General features: G+C 42.1%; 1 protein-coding gene across 6 annotated transcripts in view; it reads right to left on the reverse strand.

Annotated features, from left to right (window-relative positions):
* Positions 1–344: 344 nt before the first annotated feature.
* Positions 345–14,722, reverse strand: part of LOC128697880 (ATP-binding cassette sub-family G member 5) — a 130,941-nt gene continuing 116,563 nt past the window's right edge. For 5 of the 6 annotated variants that reach the window (XM_053789874.2, XM_070099533.1, XM_070099535.1 and 2 more), the window contains 2 exons: positions 12,164–12,367; positions 345–8,704 (listed from right to left, as the gene is read on the reverse strand). In XM_053789874.2, the coding sequence (XP_053645849.1) occupies positions 8,344–8,704; positions 12,164–12,367 (565 nt within the window). In that variant the 3' untranslated portion in view covers positions 345–8,343. The remainder of the gene's footprint in view (positions 8,705–12,163; positions 12,368–14,722) is intronic. The other variant, XM_053789876.2, reaches the window with a different exon arrangement.

Here is a 14,722-nt window from a genome sequence, read left to right on the forward strand (position 1 = left end):
TTCCCCTGGAGATTCCTTGAAGCTGGTGCAGGGCTCTCGATTCAATTGTTATAATCATGGGGAGCGCTAAACCTGCATTATTATACAGTGCACGAGGGTGGATGGAGGTATTCAGGCTCATTTCAGGAAACCAGAGCAGATCCAATTCCCTAAATCAAGAGCCCCTCACCACCATCTAGGAACCTCCCTTGAGAGCAGTGGCATTGGTGTTGGGTTGGTGCCACCCCCATGAAATCCAAGGGCAGGGAGATGGGGGAAGAAAACTCCAGTTACGTCACTACTGTATGACCAATGACTAATGCTTAGCAATGAGAACATTTAAGGGCCATAAACCAAACAGGAGAATACTTCTTAACTTTATTAATTATAAAATAAACAATCGTAGTAATAGTGAGGAAACAAACTAAAATAACACTTCGAGTACAGACAACAGATCCTACATTTATTCATCAACAATGCCAAAAAAAAAAAAATTGAAAAATAAAGAAAAACATTGCAATATCAAATAAACACTAGTTCCAATCTGACCTTGAGTACAGGTAACATCTCAGTGACTGATCTTACATTTCCTTGCCTTCAATCCTGCAAAATCATCACATCAAAATCAATGATTTTCCCTATATAGGCCTATTTGTACTCTGTAATCATAGAAGAGGTTATATAGAAATGAAGGATTTTTCTCTAATGTTGCTGCAGCACTGTTTTGGGCATTAGTGTCACCTCCATTAGAGGCTCTATGGTGTCACCCGGGGTGCCCCCCCCCCTTATGATGCCGCTGCTTGAGGGCTCCCGATTCAAGGAATTGGGCCTGCTCTCCTCTTCCTTGGAACAAGCTTTAATGCCTTTTGTCCCCTCCCCAGACATTATCTAACCCCTACGAGTTTAGAGGTTCCCTCTTAAATGTAATAATTATAATCATAACCAAGCACTTAACCAAGGGAGGAGCACTGATATGGGTGAGGGACTCCAGCCAAGAGGTCCTTCCTAGCATCCAAGAATTTATCCTATACTGCTACAGGGCTCCTCTTGCCCTCTGCCTTCCCTGGAGAGTTTTTGACACTGATAAAAGGCTTTTGATCCAAGGAATTATCATTACAATCAGAACCAAGTGCTAAACCCACAAGGGTCATACAGCATTATCCAAGCAATCCACCTTCCCAATGGATCATCCTTTGCCTCCCATGGAAGACCCTTAGAGCTGGGTGTCCCAAACAGGTTTATTGCTTCCCCCATTAAGAATTATAATTGTGGGGGAGCACTAAACCCATAGGGATTATACAGTGCCTGTGGGGGGTGGGGATGGAAGGTATTCAGGCTCAATTCAGGGAACTGGAGCACAGATCCAATTCCCTAGATCAAGAGCCCCTCACCAGCATCAAGGATTATTATAATCAAAGAAAGCGCTAAACCAACAAGGGTCATACAGCGCTGCGGAGCAGAAGTGAATGCTGAGGCTATAAACAGCTAGGTGAAGAGGGGATCAGAGGCAAGGGGAGAAAAGGGCTGGAAGAGATGCTAAGGGCTATGTGTCAAAGTTTGTATAGTAAAACAGTTGCTGACAAAAAGTCAAAAAGTGATTGTAAGTCAAAGGCAGGGCCATCTGCAAGAAGGGATGATAAAGTAAGAGTGGTAGGGCGGCGGCGTCATTGGAGGTAAATCCTGTGTGCTCGCTGGTAAACCAGGTAATTGACAAAAAAGTGAAGAACCAAAATAGGGACCCAACAAATCTCACAAAGAGGAATAGGGCATCATTCCATGAGATACCCATGGGCAAGGGGCGTATGGCCAATGCAGAGCTGGACGAGAGCAGTCTCCCGAGAACAGCAACAGTGGTAAGAAGATGGCCACAAACCTAAAAGCAGTTTAATAGATTGCAATTTGTTATGGCGCATGCCCGACCACTGCCAACAGCTGCAAAGACGGGTTGAGATGACTGGAAAAATAATCTCTGAATGGAATACCTCCATAGGAAACAAGAAGATCATGCACCACTGACTGCACAGCTGCATCTGCTGATTCACTGCCCTGCACATCAATATGTCCAGGGACCCAACAGAAAATGACATCTTTGTGGCTAGCAAAGGCTAGCCACAAAGCACAACCATAGTTGAATACGATGAACTAATGGACGAGGGGAATCAATTTGTTAAATGGCTTGTAAAGCACTGAGAGAATCTGAAATGATCACAAACGTTGAAGGAGACATGTATGTAATACAAAGAAGGGTTATGAGGATGGCATACAACTCGGCAGTAAAAATACTAGTCGAGTCTAACAAATGACCTCGAACAACACTGTCAGGGAATACTGCTGCGAACTCAACACCGTCAGATTTAGAACCATCTGTATAAACAGCAATGGCATGAGCATGTGACCAGAAGTGATCGAGAAAAAGTGAGCGAGCAGCAGTCGTAGGCAGGAAAGCTTTGGTTCACAGTAGTGGGGGAGAACAGACATGAACTGTCAGAAATTTCCCCAGCATCAAGGAACCTCCCTTGAGGGGACCCCCATTAAGAAAATCTGTTCCCCTCAAATCTATGGAAACCTGTATCCACGGGAATTACACACCATCTTTTGGTTCTCATTTTTTGTTATAATGCACATCTTATTTTCTATTATTATTTTTGCATTTTAAAGAGCTTCCCATTTTCTGTGATCACAAAATGAAAAAACTAGCATCGCATTTTCTATTCTTGATAATTCTATGGAAATTTCAATATAGTAATGGTGAAGCTGGAAATTTTGTCCAGGTAGTTGGGAATTATACGCAGGAAGGAATACATATAAATGACCTCATAGGGGACAGGAGCCGTAGTGGGGAAAGTGTAGTCAAAGATAAAACCAATATTGCAAACTAGAAATACCGCAGGAAATAGCAAACAAGAGGACTCCACTAGCAATAGTGAGGATATATTACCAAAAACAACTGGTGGGAGCTCCATTGTTGGTGCTAGGGAGGATAGGAATAAGACAGGTAAACATGCACCAACAGGGAATACAGTCACAGAAACCCAAGGCAAATGGAAACCAAGCCTGTGCACATACTATGCACTTGGTATCTGCAGACATGTGAAATCTGGAAAAACAGATGGGACATGCAACTATGACCACCCTAGGAAATGCCGTGCCCATATGACAACAGGAAAATGCAAACTCCCTTCCTGTAAGCTTTTTCACCCTGAAATGTGTACCTCTTCAGTACAGGAAAGACTGTGCTATAACTTAAATTGCCAGGCACACCATCTAAAGGGGACAAAAAGATACAAAACATCCAGGCCATGGGAAAACCTGGGTAGCCACAGCCACTCAAGAGGGAGAGGTTTTTTAGTGCCAGGAAGGAAAAAAAACTGGCAGGAAATGGCAGAAATCATACACCAAATCCAGTCATTCCTGGAGTGGAACCACAGTCGATGGCCTCCACTCCAAACCAACAGATACAGATACTAATGCCGGAAAAAAAATCCCCCTCCAGTACCAACAATACCACCAGTCCGATGACATTCTTCTTTGCAAATATACAGGGTCTAAAGCTAGCAACAAACAACAAAATACCTTTCATCCGTGGACTGCTTGCAGAGGCAAAGGCAATGTTCGCGGCTTTCACCGAGACCCACATAAAGGATCACTTGGACAACGAAATATGGATCCCAGGTTACAACCTATACAGATGTGACAGAGTGAACAGGCAAAAGGGGGGGCTTGGCCTGTACATTGCAGAGTCACTTGTTTGCAGAGAACTGCTTAATGCCTCAAATGATGTAGTGGAAGTTTTAGCAGTAAAGATCAAGAACCAAAAAATAGTCATTGTGGTAGTCTACAAGCCTCCGGATGCAACATCCCAACAATTCCAGGAACAGCTGTTAAAAATTGACCACTGTCTGGAAAATCTTCCAGCTCCTGCACCCAACATCTTGCTCCTGGGGGATTTCAACTTAAGGCACCTAAAATGGAGGAATATAGCAAATAATATTGTTGCAGTAATAACACCAGGAGGCAGCTCTGATGAAAACTCACACTCACACGAGCTTTTAAATCTCTGCACAAAATTCAACTTAAACCAGCAAATAATAGAGCCTACTAGACTGGAGAATACACTAGACCTCATCTTCACTAACAATGATGATCTGATAAGAAATGTCACCATATCAAAAACAATATACTCAGATCACAACATAATTGAGGTTCAGACATGTATGCGCGGAGTCCCAGACCGACATAATGAGATTAGTCACGAGGGAGCATTCACCAAATTCAACTTCAATAACAAAAACAAAGTGGGACCAAGTAAACCAAGTCCTAACCGACATAAGCTGGGAAGATATACTAAGCAACACAGACCCCAACTTATGCCTAGAACAGATTAACTTGGTGGCACTCGAAGTATGCACAAGGCTTATTCCTCTAAGAAAAAGGAGGAGTAGATGTAAAATAGAAAGACAGGCGCTCCCTTTACAGGCGATGGAAAAGAATAACAGAGTGGCTAAAAGAGGTCAATATATCTGAAATGCGTAGGGAGACACTGGTCAGAGAAATAGCAAACATCGAACTTAAGCTAAACGAATCTTATAGGAGTCAGGAATCATGGGAAGAACTAAAAGCCATAAATGAAATCGAAAGAAACCCAAAGTATTTCTTCTCCTATGCCAAATCAAAGTCGAGAACAACGTCCAGTATTGGGCCCTTACTTAAACAAGATGGGTCCTACACAGATGACAGCAAGGAAATGAGTGAGCTACTCAAGTCCCAATATGACTCAGTTTTTAGCAAGCCGCTAACCAGAGTCGAAGATCAAAATGAATTTTTTATGAGAGAGCCACAGAATTTGGTTAACACAAGCCTATCTGATGTTATCCTGATGCCAAATGACTTTGAACAGGCAATAAATGACATGCCCATGCACTCTGCCCCATTGCCAGACTCATGGAACTCCGTGTTCATCAAGAACTGCAAGAAGCCCCTATCACGAGCCTTTCCCATCCTATGGAGAGGGAGCATGGACACATGGGTCGTCATACAGTTACTAAAAACAACAGACATAGCCCCACTCCACACAGGGGGCAGTAAAGCAACAGCAAAGAACTACAGACCGATAGCACTAACATCCCATATCATAAAAATCTTTGAAAGGATCCTAAGAAGCAAGATCACCACCCATCTAGAAACCCATCAGTTACACAACCCAGGGCAACATGGGTTCAGAACAGGTCGCTCCTGTCTGTCTCAACTATTGGATCACTATGACAAGGTCCTAGATGCACTAGAAGATAAAAAGAATGCAGATGTAATATATACAGACTTTGCAAAAGCCTTCGACAAGTGTGACCATGGCGTAATAGCGCACAAAATGCATGCTAAAGGAATAACAGGAAAAGTCGGTCGATGGATCTATAATTTCCTCACTAACAGAACACAGAGTAGTAGTAGTCAACAGAGTAAAGTCTGAGGCAGCTATGGTGAAAAGCTTTGTTCCACAAGGCACAGTACTCGCTCCCATCTTGTTCCTCATCCTCATATCTGACATAGACAAGGATGTCAGCCACAGCACCGTGTCTTCCTTTGCAGATGACACCTGAATCTGCATGACAGTGTCTTCCATTGCAGACACTGCAAGGCTCAAGGCGGACATCAACCAAATCTTTCAGTGGGCCGCAGAAAACAATATGAAGTTCAATGATGAGAAATTTCAATTACTCAGATATGGTAAACACGAGGAAATTAAATCTTCATCAGAGTACAAAACAAATTCTGGCCACAAAATAGAGCGAAACACCAACGTCAAAGACCTGGGAGTGATCATGTCGGAGGATCTCACCTTCAAGGACCATAACATTGTATCAATCGCATCTGCTAGAAAAATGACAGGATGGATAATGAGAACCTTCAAAACTAGGGATGCCAAGCCCATGATGACACTCTTCAGGTCACTTGTTCTATCTAGGCTGGAATATTGCTGCACTAACAGCACCTTTCAAGGCAGGTGAAATTGCTGACCTAGAAAATGTACAGAGAACCTTCACGGCACGCATAACGGAGATAAAACACCTCAATTACTGGGAGCGCTTGAGGTTCCTGAACCTGTATTCCCTGGAACGCAGGCGGGAGAGATACATGATTATATACACATGGAAAATCCTAGAGGGACTAGTACCGAACTTGCACACGAAAATCACTCACTACGAAAGCAAAAGACTTTGCAGACGATGCAACATCCCCCCAATGAAAAGCAGGGGTGTCACTAGCACGTTAAGAGACCATACAATAAGTGTCAGGGGCCCGAGACTGTTCAACTGCCTCCCAGCATACATAAGGGGGATTACCAACAGACCCCTGGCAGTCTTCAAGCTGGCACTGGACAAGCACCTAGTCGGTTCCTGATCAGCCGGGCTGTGGCTCGTACGTTGGTTTGCATGCAGCCAGCAGTAACAGCCTGGTTGATCAGGCTCTGATCCACCAGGAGGCCTGGTCACAGACCAGGCCGCGGGGACGTTGACCCCCGGAACTCTCTCCAGGTAAACTCCAGGTATAAAATTTATATGAATTTTATTTTTATTTTAACCTGTACAAGTTGCCCAGGTTTTAGTTATTTAGGAGTTTGTGTTATGAGGAGGAGAGGAAGAGAAGGGAGAGGATGGGAGACAGTAAATAAAGGAGAGAACAGATAAGGGAGAGAGATTAGATAAGAGAGAAAAATGGTGAACATGTAGGAGAGGGGGACAAAGGAGAAGATGGGGAGAGAGGAAGAGTATAGATACGAGGGACACAGAATAGAGGGGGACAAGAGAGGAAATAGGGAAGGAAGACAAAGGGGAGTTAGAGAGGGGAGAGAATAGATAAGGGAGACAAAGGAGAGAACAGATAGGGAAGGGGATAGACAACAACAAAGAGAAAGAAGAGAGGAATAGGTGGGATAGAGGAAAGATAGGCAAGAGAGAGGAGAAAGAATAATGTAGAAAAGGGAAAATAGGCAAGAAAAGAGGGGGGGACATGGGAAGACAGGCAAGAAAGAGGATGGGTGAGACAGAACAGAAAGGGAGAGACAGGGCAATATGAGTAGATAGGCGAGAGAGATTGCTGGTATGGGAACAGAGAAGACAGGAGAGGACATATGAAGAGACAGGCGAGAAATTGTAAGGGTAGGGCAGGGAAGAAAACAGAGGCAGAGACAAGAGGAAGGGAACAAAAGGGAGAGATGAGATGGGTAGGAGGGAAGAGAGGACAATATATATAGTGGGAGAGAGGTTAGGGGAAATAAGAGAGGGAGGAAGAGATGAAGGCAAGAAAGGAGCGATAGTGACTTAGGATGGTTGTGCAGGCAGGATTACTGGCTGTTGATCAGAGGAAAGGTAGGTGGAGTGACTTAGGATGTTGTGGGCCTCTGGATACCCGGTAATGTGTGGCAGTCATACTAGTTATGAGGAGGATTCCCGTGTTGCTGTTTGCTAGTATACAGTGGGTTTTTCCTGAGCTTTATTATTCCAATAAAAACTAAGTACTAAACCCACAAGGGTCATATAGCTCCCCGAGCTTCGTGAAAGATTCCCATGTATTATTATAATCGTGGGGAAGTGCTAAACCCATAGGATTGTACAGCGCCTGTGGGGGGATGGGATGGAAGGTATTCAGGCTTAATTCAGGGAACTGGAGCAGGCTTTTGAGGTGTGGCCTCATAGGAAGGGGAGGAGACAGAAGGGGGTAGACAAACTATTATGGTCCCATTGGGAAACCTGTAGGTCCTATGCTTACGAGTTCTTTTCACCCTGAGGTGATGCCGGCTTTTTAGTCTTGCCATTGCTCCACCTGAAAAAGAGGAATGTGCAAGGATAGGAATGTGTAAAGGGTAGGAGAGAGGGAGAGAAGGGACAGAAAGGGAAAGAAGAAAAAAAAAAAAAGAGGCTTATGGTAAATAACGTAATATTCACTCTTCAAAGGGCTATGAATGCTACAAAGCGTCATTAGCATTTTTCACAAGATCTGGACAATGTCAGTAAAGTACTAGAGTTACAAATGATTTAACTTTTATCCAAGCTCCAATATCTGAAAAATATTTTCCCTTATGTTTCCCTTACTAAGCAATATTTGATATACCTTTGATGAGTTCCAAGAATTTTTCTGCTTCCAGAGCCTGACCATAGACCAGGCCATACGCCCATTATCCCACACAATTATCTAAGTACAAGAGTACAAACAACTACACACTACCATAATTATCATTCCTGGTCATGACTGACATGTAGGTAGTACACAATGCTGTAATACATTACAATATTATAAAGTATACATTTAAATCTAACTTTTGCAAAGGAAAAAAATATGTATTTGTTCATACAAATTTTGCACATGTTATTAGTCTCTGAACTTTGATTTTATAAAAGAGGGTAATGGCACTAAGTATAAAACCAGGTTGAGCAAAAACATCCCACCAAAAAAGGCAAAAGAAAGAGCAAAATTTGTCCAGAGATCAAGATCTTGCCGACCAAGATCAAGGCCATTCTCAGGGAAGTGGTAGCGTTCGAGGAGGTAGTAAGTACCATTCCTGTATCGGCAGCCATATTCTGCATTGTTGTCAGGACAGTCAGCACTAATGTTAACAGGAAGGTTGGGCAGTTTATCAAGGAAGACATGTTCATGCAACACTGAAGAGGCATACCTCAACACTGTGACATGTCCCACATAGTACAACCAGTCCGGTAGATGCACCAACGACCTAAGACAAAAATTTAAAAAGTTTATTAACGTACACAAATTTAAATTTGAGTTAAGCTACACAAAATTAAATTTTGTACTCATTCTCATTGTCCTCAATTTACCTCACAACTGTAATGTTACACTGTAATGTTAAAAAATTTACATCATAAAAAACACTGCCTAGTAAACCTGGCATCAAAGTGATAAGACAGCTTGTGGAACATTCATATAGGCCTTCATTTGGAAAGCAGAGTAATTAGCACAAGACAACTGCAGTAACCTTAAAACCTTTGATATACCTTTGAAGAGTTTCGAGAGTTTATCTACTCTCTGAGCCCAGCCATGGGCCAGGCTCGTCTGGTGCTTACCTTGTCAACCAGGCTGTTGCTGCTGAAGGCCTGCTGCCCCACATATCCATCATAGCCTGGTTGATCTGGCACCTGGTGAAGATACTTGTCCAGTTTCCTCTTGAAGGCTTCTACACTTGTTCCAGCAGTGTTTCTGATATCTTCTGGTAAGATGTTGGAAAGTCTGGGACCCCGGATGTTGATACAGTGTTCCCTTATTGTCTCCACCACACCCCTGCTCTTCACTGGGTTTATTTTACACTTCCTCCCGTATCTCTCACTCCAGTATGTTATGGCAGTGTGCAGATTTGGAAATAAGCCCTCGAGTACCTTCCAGGTATATATTATCACGTACCTCTCTCTCTCCTCCGCTCCAATGAGTACATGTTCAAATCTTGCAGGAGTTCCCAGCAGTTTAGGTGCTTTACTGGCTCAATGTGAGCCATAAACGATCTCTGTATTTGTTCCAGCTCCGATATTTCTCCTGCCTTGAACAGGGCCATCAGCACTGAGCAATATTCTAAGTGAGGGAGCACTAGCGATTTGAAGAGTGTCACCGTCAGCATTATTTCCTTTGTTTTGAAAGTTCTCAATACCCACCCCATCATCTTCCTGGCTGTCGTGATCTTTGTCTTGTTATGGTCTTTAAAAGAAAGGTCCACTGACAATCATTCCTAGGTCTTTTACGTGTTCCTTACGTTCTATTTGGTGATCCTCTTGCATTTTGTACATAGTGCTCCTTTTGAGTTCTTCATTCTTTCCACACCTAAGCAGCTGGAACTTATCACCATTGAACGTCATGTTGTTCTCCACTGCCCACTGGAAAACCCTGTTTATGTCTTCTTGTACTTTTTCAGTGTCCTCTACCATACTGACTTTCATGCTTATTTTAGTGTCATCTGCAAATGATACAAAAGTGTGCCGGGTGTTTTTGTCTGTCTGCTGAGGATGAGGAACGGCAGAGGTGCCAGGACAGTGCCCTGGGGCACTGAGCTTTTGATCTCGCTGATGCTGGATCTTGCCCTGTTCACTACTACTTTCTGTGTTCTGTGTGTTAGGAAACCGAAAATCCATCTGCCTAGCTTCCCTGTAATGTCCATGGCCTTCATTTTGAGCGTTATCACTCCACGATCGCATTTGTCAAACGCCTTTGCAAAATCTGTGTAAATCACATCTGTGTTTTGGTTGTCTTCCAGTGCCTCCGTAATTCTGTCATAATGGTTCAGCAGCTGTGACAGACATGATCGACCTGCTCTAAAACCATGCTGGTTCAGGTTATGTTGGTTGTGCTGGTCCATGAAATTTGTAACCTGCCATCTCATCACTCTTTCGAAGATTTTTATGATGCGAGAGGTTAGGGCTACTGGTCTGTAATTTTTAGCTAGTGCTCTACTACCCCCCTTATGCAAAGGAGCTGTCTGCACTCTTTAAGGCCTCCAGTATTTCACCTAGATCTAAGCTCTTTCTCCAAAGAATACCGAGGGCTCGTGCTAGTGGTACTTTGCACTTCTTTATAAATAGAGCATTCCATGAATCTGGTCCAGGTGCTGAGTGAGTGGGCATGTTTTCCATTTCTTTTACAAAATCTATGGGATTTGTACTAATGATACTTAAACGATACTTAAAAATGCTTCTGGGCTACTTAAAGCCAATTACCTGAATATTAACCAGCTAGTGAGAAGCACATCCTGAGAGAGAGAATTAAAGGCCCACAAGGGAAGACAACAGACAGTCCAACAGTTCTCGATGACAACCTGACTTAAGTTATCCAGGGTTATTACCCCTTCAAGTTGTTAATCCAAGCAAAATAGCAATCTTTGTATGACAGTCTATTAACCCGTTCAGTGGTCATTAAACAGAACTACATCACTGAAGCCGGTATTCCTCATGTGGTTTCGGGGGGGTCAATACCCATGACCCTGTCTGTGACCAGGCCTTGCAGTGGATCAGGGCCTGATTAACCAGGTTGTTACTGCTGGTCGCATGCAGACCTATGTACGAACTACAGCCTGGCTAGTCAAGTACTGATTTTAGGCAGCCTCCATAGATACACCCGTCACCCGAAAGACACCCAAAGCCACCCCCCGGGAGAACAGAGAGGGATTGGGACATCCCCAGGTGATCCAGGTTCCACGGCAAACTACATCACCACCAAGGACCTCAATGGAATGGGATGACCCATGGTACCATTCTCTCTACCTAGGAACTAGAATGCCAGTTGGGGAGAATCCCAAAGGTGAAAAACAAGAAGGGAATAGGGGAGGGATGAGGAGGGGGGGAGGGATGAGGAGGGGGGGAGGGATGGGGAGGGGAGGAGGAAAGGGGGATGGGGAGAATGGGATAGGGAAGGGGATATTGGTGAGTAATTAGGTTCAGTCTAAGGAAGGAGACCAAAAAGTTTAATTATTCAGATCAAGAACCTCTTCATCGTGCCAAGGAGCCCCCCTTGAAGAGGTAATACTGGCCAAATTACAAAGTACTGTGCACTTTACAGATTAGCTGAAATAGTTGAATAAGCAGTTTCTTGTGCTCAGTCAATAAAACAGAAAGCATATTAGCACAAAATTTAAGAATTTGGAGCAACAAAAGCTTAAAATAGGACTCAAACTGGGCTACATCACCAATGCATAAATTGTGCCGAGACTACTAACTTTGCACCTGCGTAATTCCGTAAATTTTTCATCAAATTTAGTTCTTTTTTGCATGACTTTCAGAAAAATATTTTCTATCATTTAAGAAAAAAAATTTAAAAAGACACACAATAATCATAGGGATACAAACAAGGTCACGGAACGGATTAAATTCATAAGCCAAGGTTCCACTGTACCTATTTAACCGAGTGCCTTTGTAAAAAAAATGCCAAAATCTTCTGTTCAGGCTAAGAAAAGTCCATTGGAACTTGGAAATATAGTATTTCTTCCACTATTAGTTGTAGACCTTTGAGGTGTCTATTCACTGAAGAATACTGAATATTAAAATATAGCTGGAAAATATATTAAGAAAAATAGTAAGACACTTACAACTTGTGAGCTCCTTGTCTCTGTCAGGACCATTAGATGACACTGTATTAGAAATTTCAACAAATACTCTACTTTCATGGGAAATAGCCAATGTTGTAATAAAAAACTAACCTTAGAGAAGCAGAGGCAACAAGGAGGTAGAAGGTGGTGAGAGCAATCGAGATGGCACCAGCTGTGTAGGATGACTTGATGATCATCATCAGAGCAATAGTTTGTTGCTCTATGAATGCCCATACTGCCCACAGCACTGAGCCAAACACTGCCCAACCCAGCCAGTCAGTGCCCACTGCCTCAGCATCACCCACTGAGAGACCACTGCTTAGGAAGGAAGACTTAGGAATTAGGATTAGACATTCATTACAAAATTAATGATAAATATCAAAGTATACTATTTCAGCATCAAAGTTTACAAATGTGGCAAATAAATTATGTACATTTTTCAGATTTATATTATGAAAAATTCAAACGAAGTATTATTAATAACAAACATTTTATTTCTTTGCAAAGGTTACATGTGAATGCATTAAAAAATGTGTCGACAGGTACAAAGAAAGCCACTAACATGCCGGGGCATTTTGGGCAGACTAATCCTAATGCTTACAGACTACTTAATACTAGACATATAAAGAGTGGTAAATTTTAATTATACATTATTTTCCTTATTACAACAGTGAGGTAGCTAATGATTTGCAGTAATAAAATTTATAGTTGAGATGAATTGTATAAAAATAACAGTATTACAATTTAGCACATATTACAATAATAAAATAGAAAAAAAATTAAGTCTGAATAAATGTTTAATTAAGCAGCTGTAAATTTTGGGGGAATTTTTTGAGTTGCTTCAAACTGGTTAGATGATTAAACAGTGTTTGTAAGGTTAATTTTGGGAGATGATTTTTAAGTAGAGCCCTAAATTGATTTACAGGCAGGGGACCATTTGCATGTTCAGGCAATGAATTCCAGATCTTTGAGCCCTTTATGCACATAGCATTTTTGCATAGGGTAAGATGGACACGAGGGATGTCAAAGAGTGTTTTGTGCCTTGTGTTATGCCTGTGTGTTCTGTTGTAGTTATCAAGGAGGAGTTTGAGAGGAGGCTTTATACTGGAGTACATATAATGTTCTGTATGTGTAGTTGGCACAATAGCATGAGTGGATATTTTGTGTATTTGCAAGATTTCAGGTACATCTTGCTACTTCTGCTTACACTTAGGTCACATTACACATGCATGTACAAGCATATATATATACACACACACCCCTCTGGGTTTTCTTCTCTTTTCTTACTACCTCTTGTTCTTGTTTATTTCCTCTTATCTCCTTGGGGAAGTGGGACAGAATTCTTCCTCTGTAAGCCATGCATGTCATAAGAGGCAACTAAAATGCCGGAAGCAAGGGGCTAGTAACCCCTTCTCCTGTATACATTACTAAATTTATAAAGAGAAACTTTGTTTTTCTTTTTGGGCCACCCTGCCTCGGTGGGATATGGCCAGTGCGTTGAAAGAAAGATTGTATATATTAAGTAAGTTCAAGCTCTTGAAGAGCAATGGAGTGTGTTGCCTGACACAGGAGTTGGTAATCAACCGCACAGCAGTTTTTTGTTGGATTATTAAAGGTTTAAGGTAATTGGCTATGGTTGAACCACAAGCACAAATAGGCGAGGTAAGGGCAGATGAGAGCATGGTAAAGTGCAAGGAGTACCATTTGGGATACATAGTACCATATCTTGACTGTTTGCAAGGGTTTTAATGGAATGTAAAGAGGAGCTTAGAAAACCTTTAGCTAGTTTTTTCATCACTACAAACTGGCATAGTGCCTGACAAGTGGAAAATGGCAAATGTAATACCTATTTAAAAAGTAGGAGACAGGTCCTTAGCTTCGAACTATAGACCAATAAGCCTTACCTCTATAATAGGAAAATTTATGGACTCATTAATTGCCAAGGCAATTCATAACCATCTTTACAGGCATAAATTCATTGAGGAATCTCAGCACGGTTTTACAAAGAGGCATTTCTGCGTTATGAATTTACATACTAACTTTTTTAACCAGGGTACCTGAGGAGGTAGAACATGGTAATGAATATGATATTGTGTATATGGACTTCAGTAAGGCTTTTGATAGAGTTACACATCAGAGACTATTGAGGAAAATTAAGACACACAGAATAGGAGGAGAATTTTTTTCCTGGGTAGAGGCATGGTTGACACATAGGCAGCAGAGAGTTTGCACCAATAGGGAGAAATCAGCATGGGGGCATGTCACGAGTGGTGTTCCACAGGGGTCAGTGTTGGGCCCTTTGTTGTTAAATATTTATATAAATGACAATGATGAGGGAATAAACAGCGACATAAGCATAGTGAGGCTCAGGTTAGGGTATGTAGGAGAGAGGGAGAATACTTCCCGGTAAAAGTAGGTCTTAGACAAGGATGTGTAATGTCACCATGGTTGTTTAATATATTTATAGATGGGGTTGTAAAAGAAGTAAATGCTAGGGTGTTCAGGAGAGGGGTGAAATTAAATTATGGGGAATCAAATTCAAAATGGGAACTGACACAGTTACTTTTTGCTGATGATACTGTGCTTATGGGAGATTCTAAAGAAAAATTGCAAAGGTTAGTGGATGAGTTTGAGAATGTGTGTAAAGGTAGAAAGTTGAAAGTGAACATA

This window comes from Cherax quadricarinatus, chromosome 68 (assembly GCF_038502225.1).
Source record: "Cherax quadricarinatus isolate ZL_2023a chromosome 68, ASM3850222v1, whole genome shotgun sequence".
NCBI lineage: Eukaryota > Metazoa > Arthropoda > Malacostraca > Decapoda > Parastacidae > Cherax > Cherax quadricarinatus.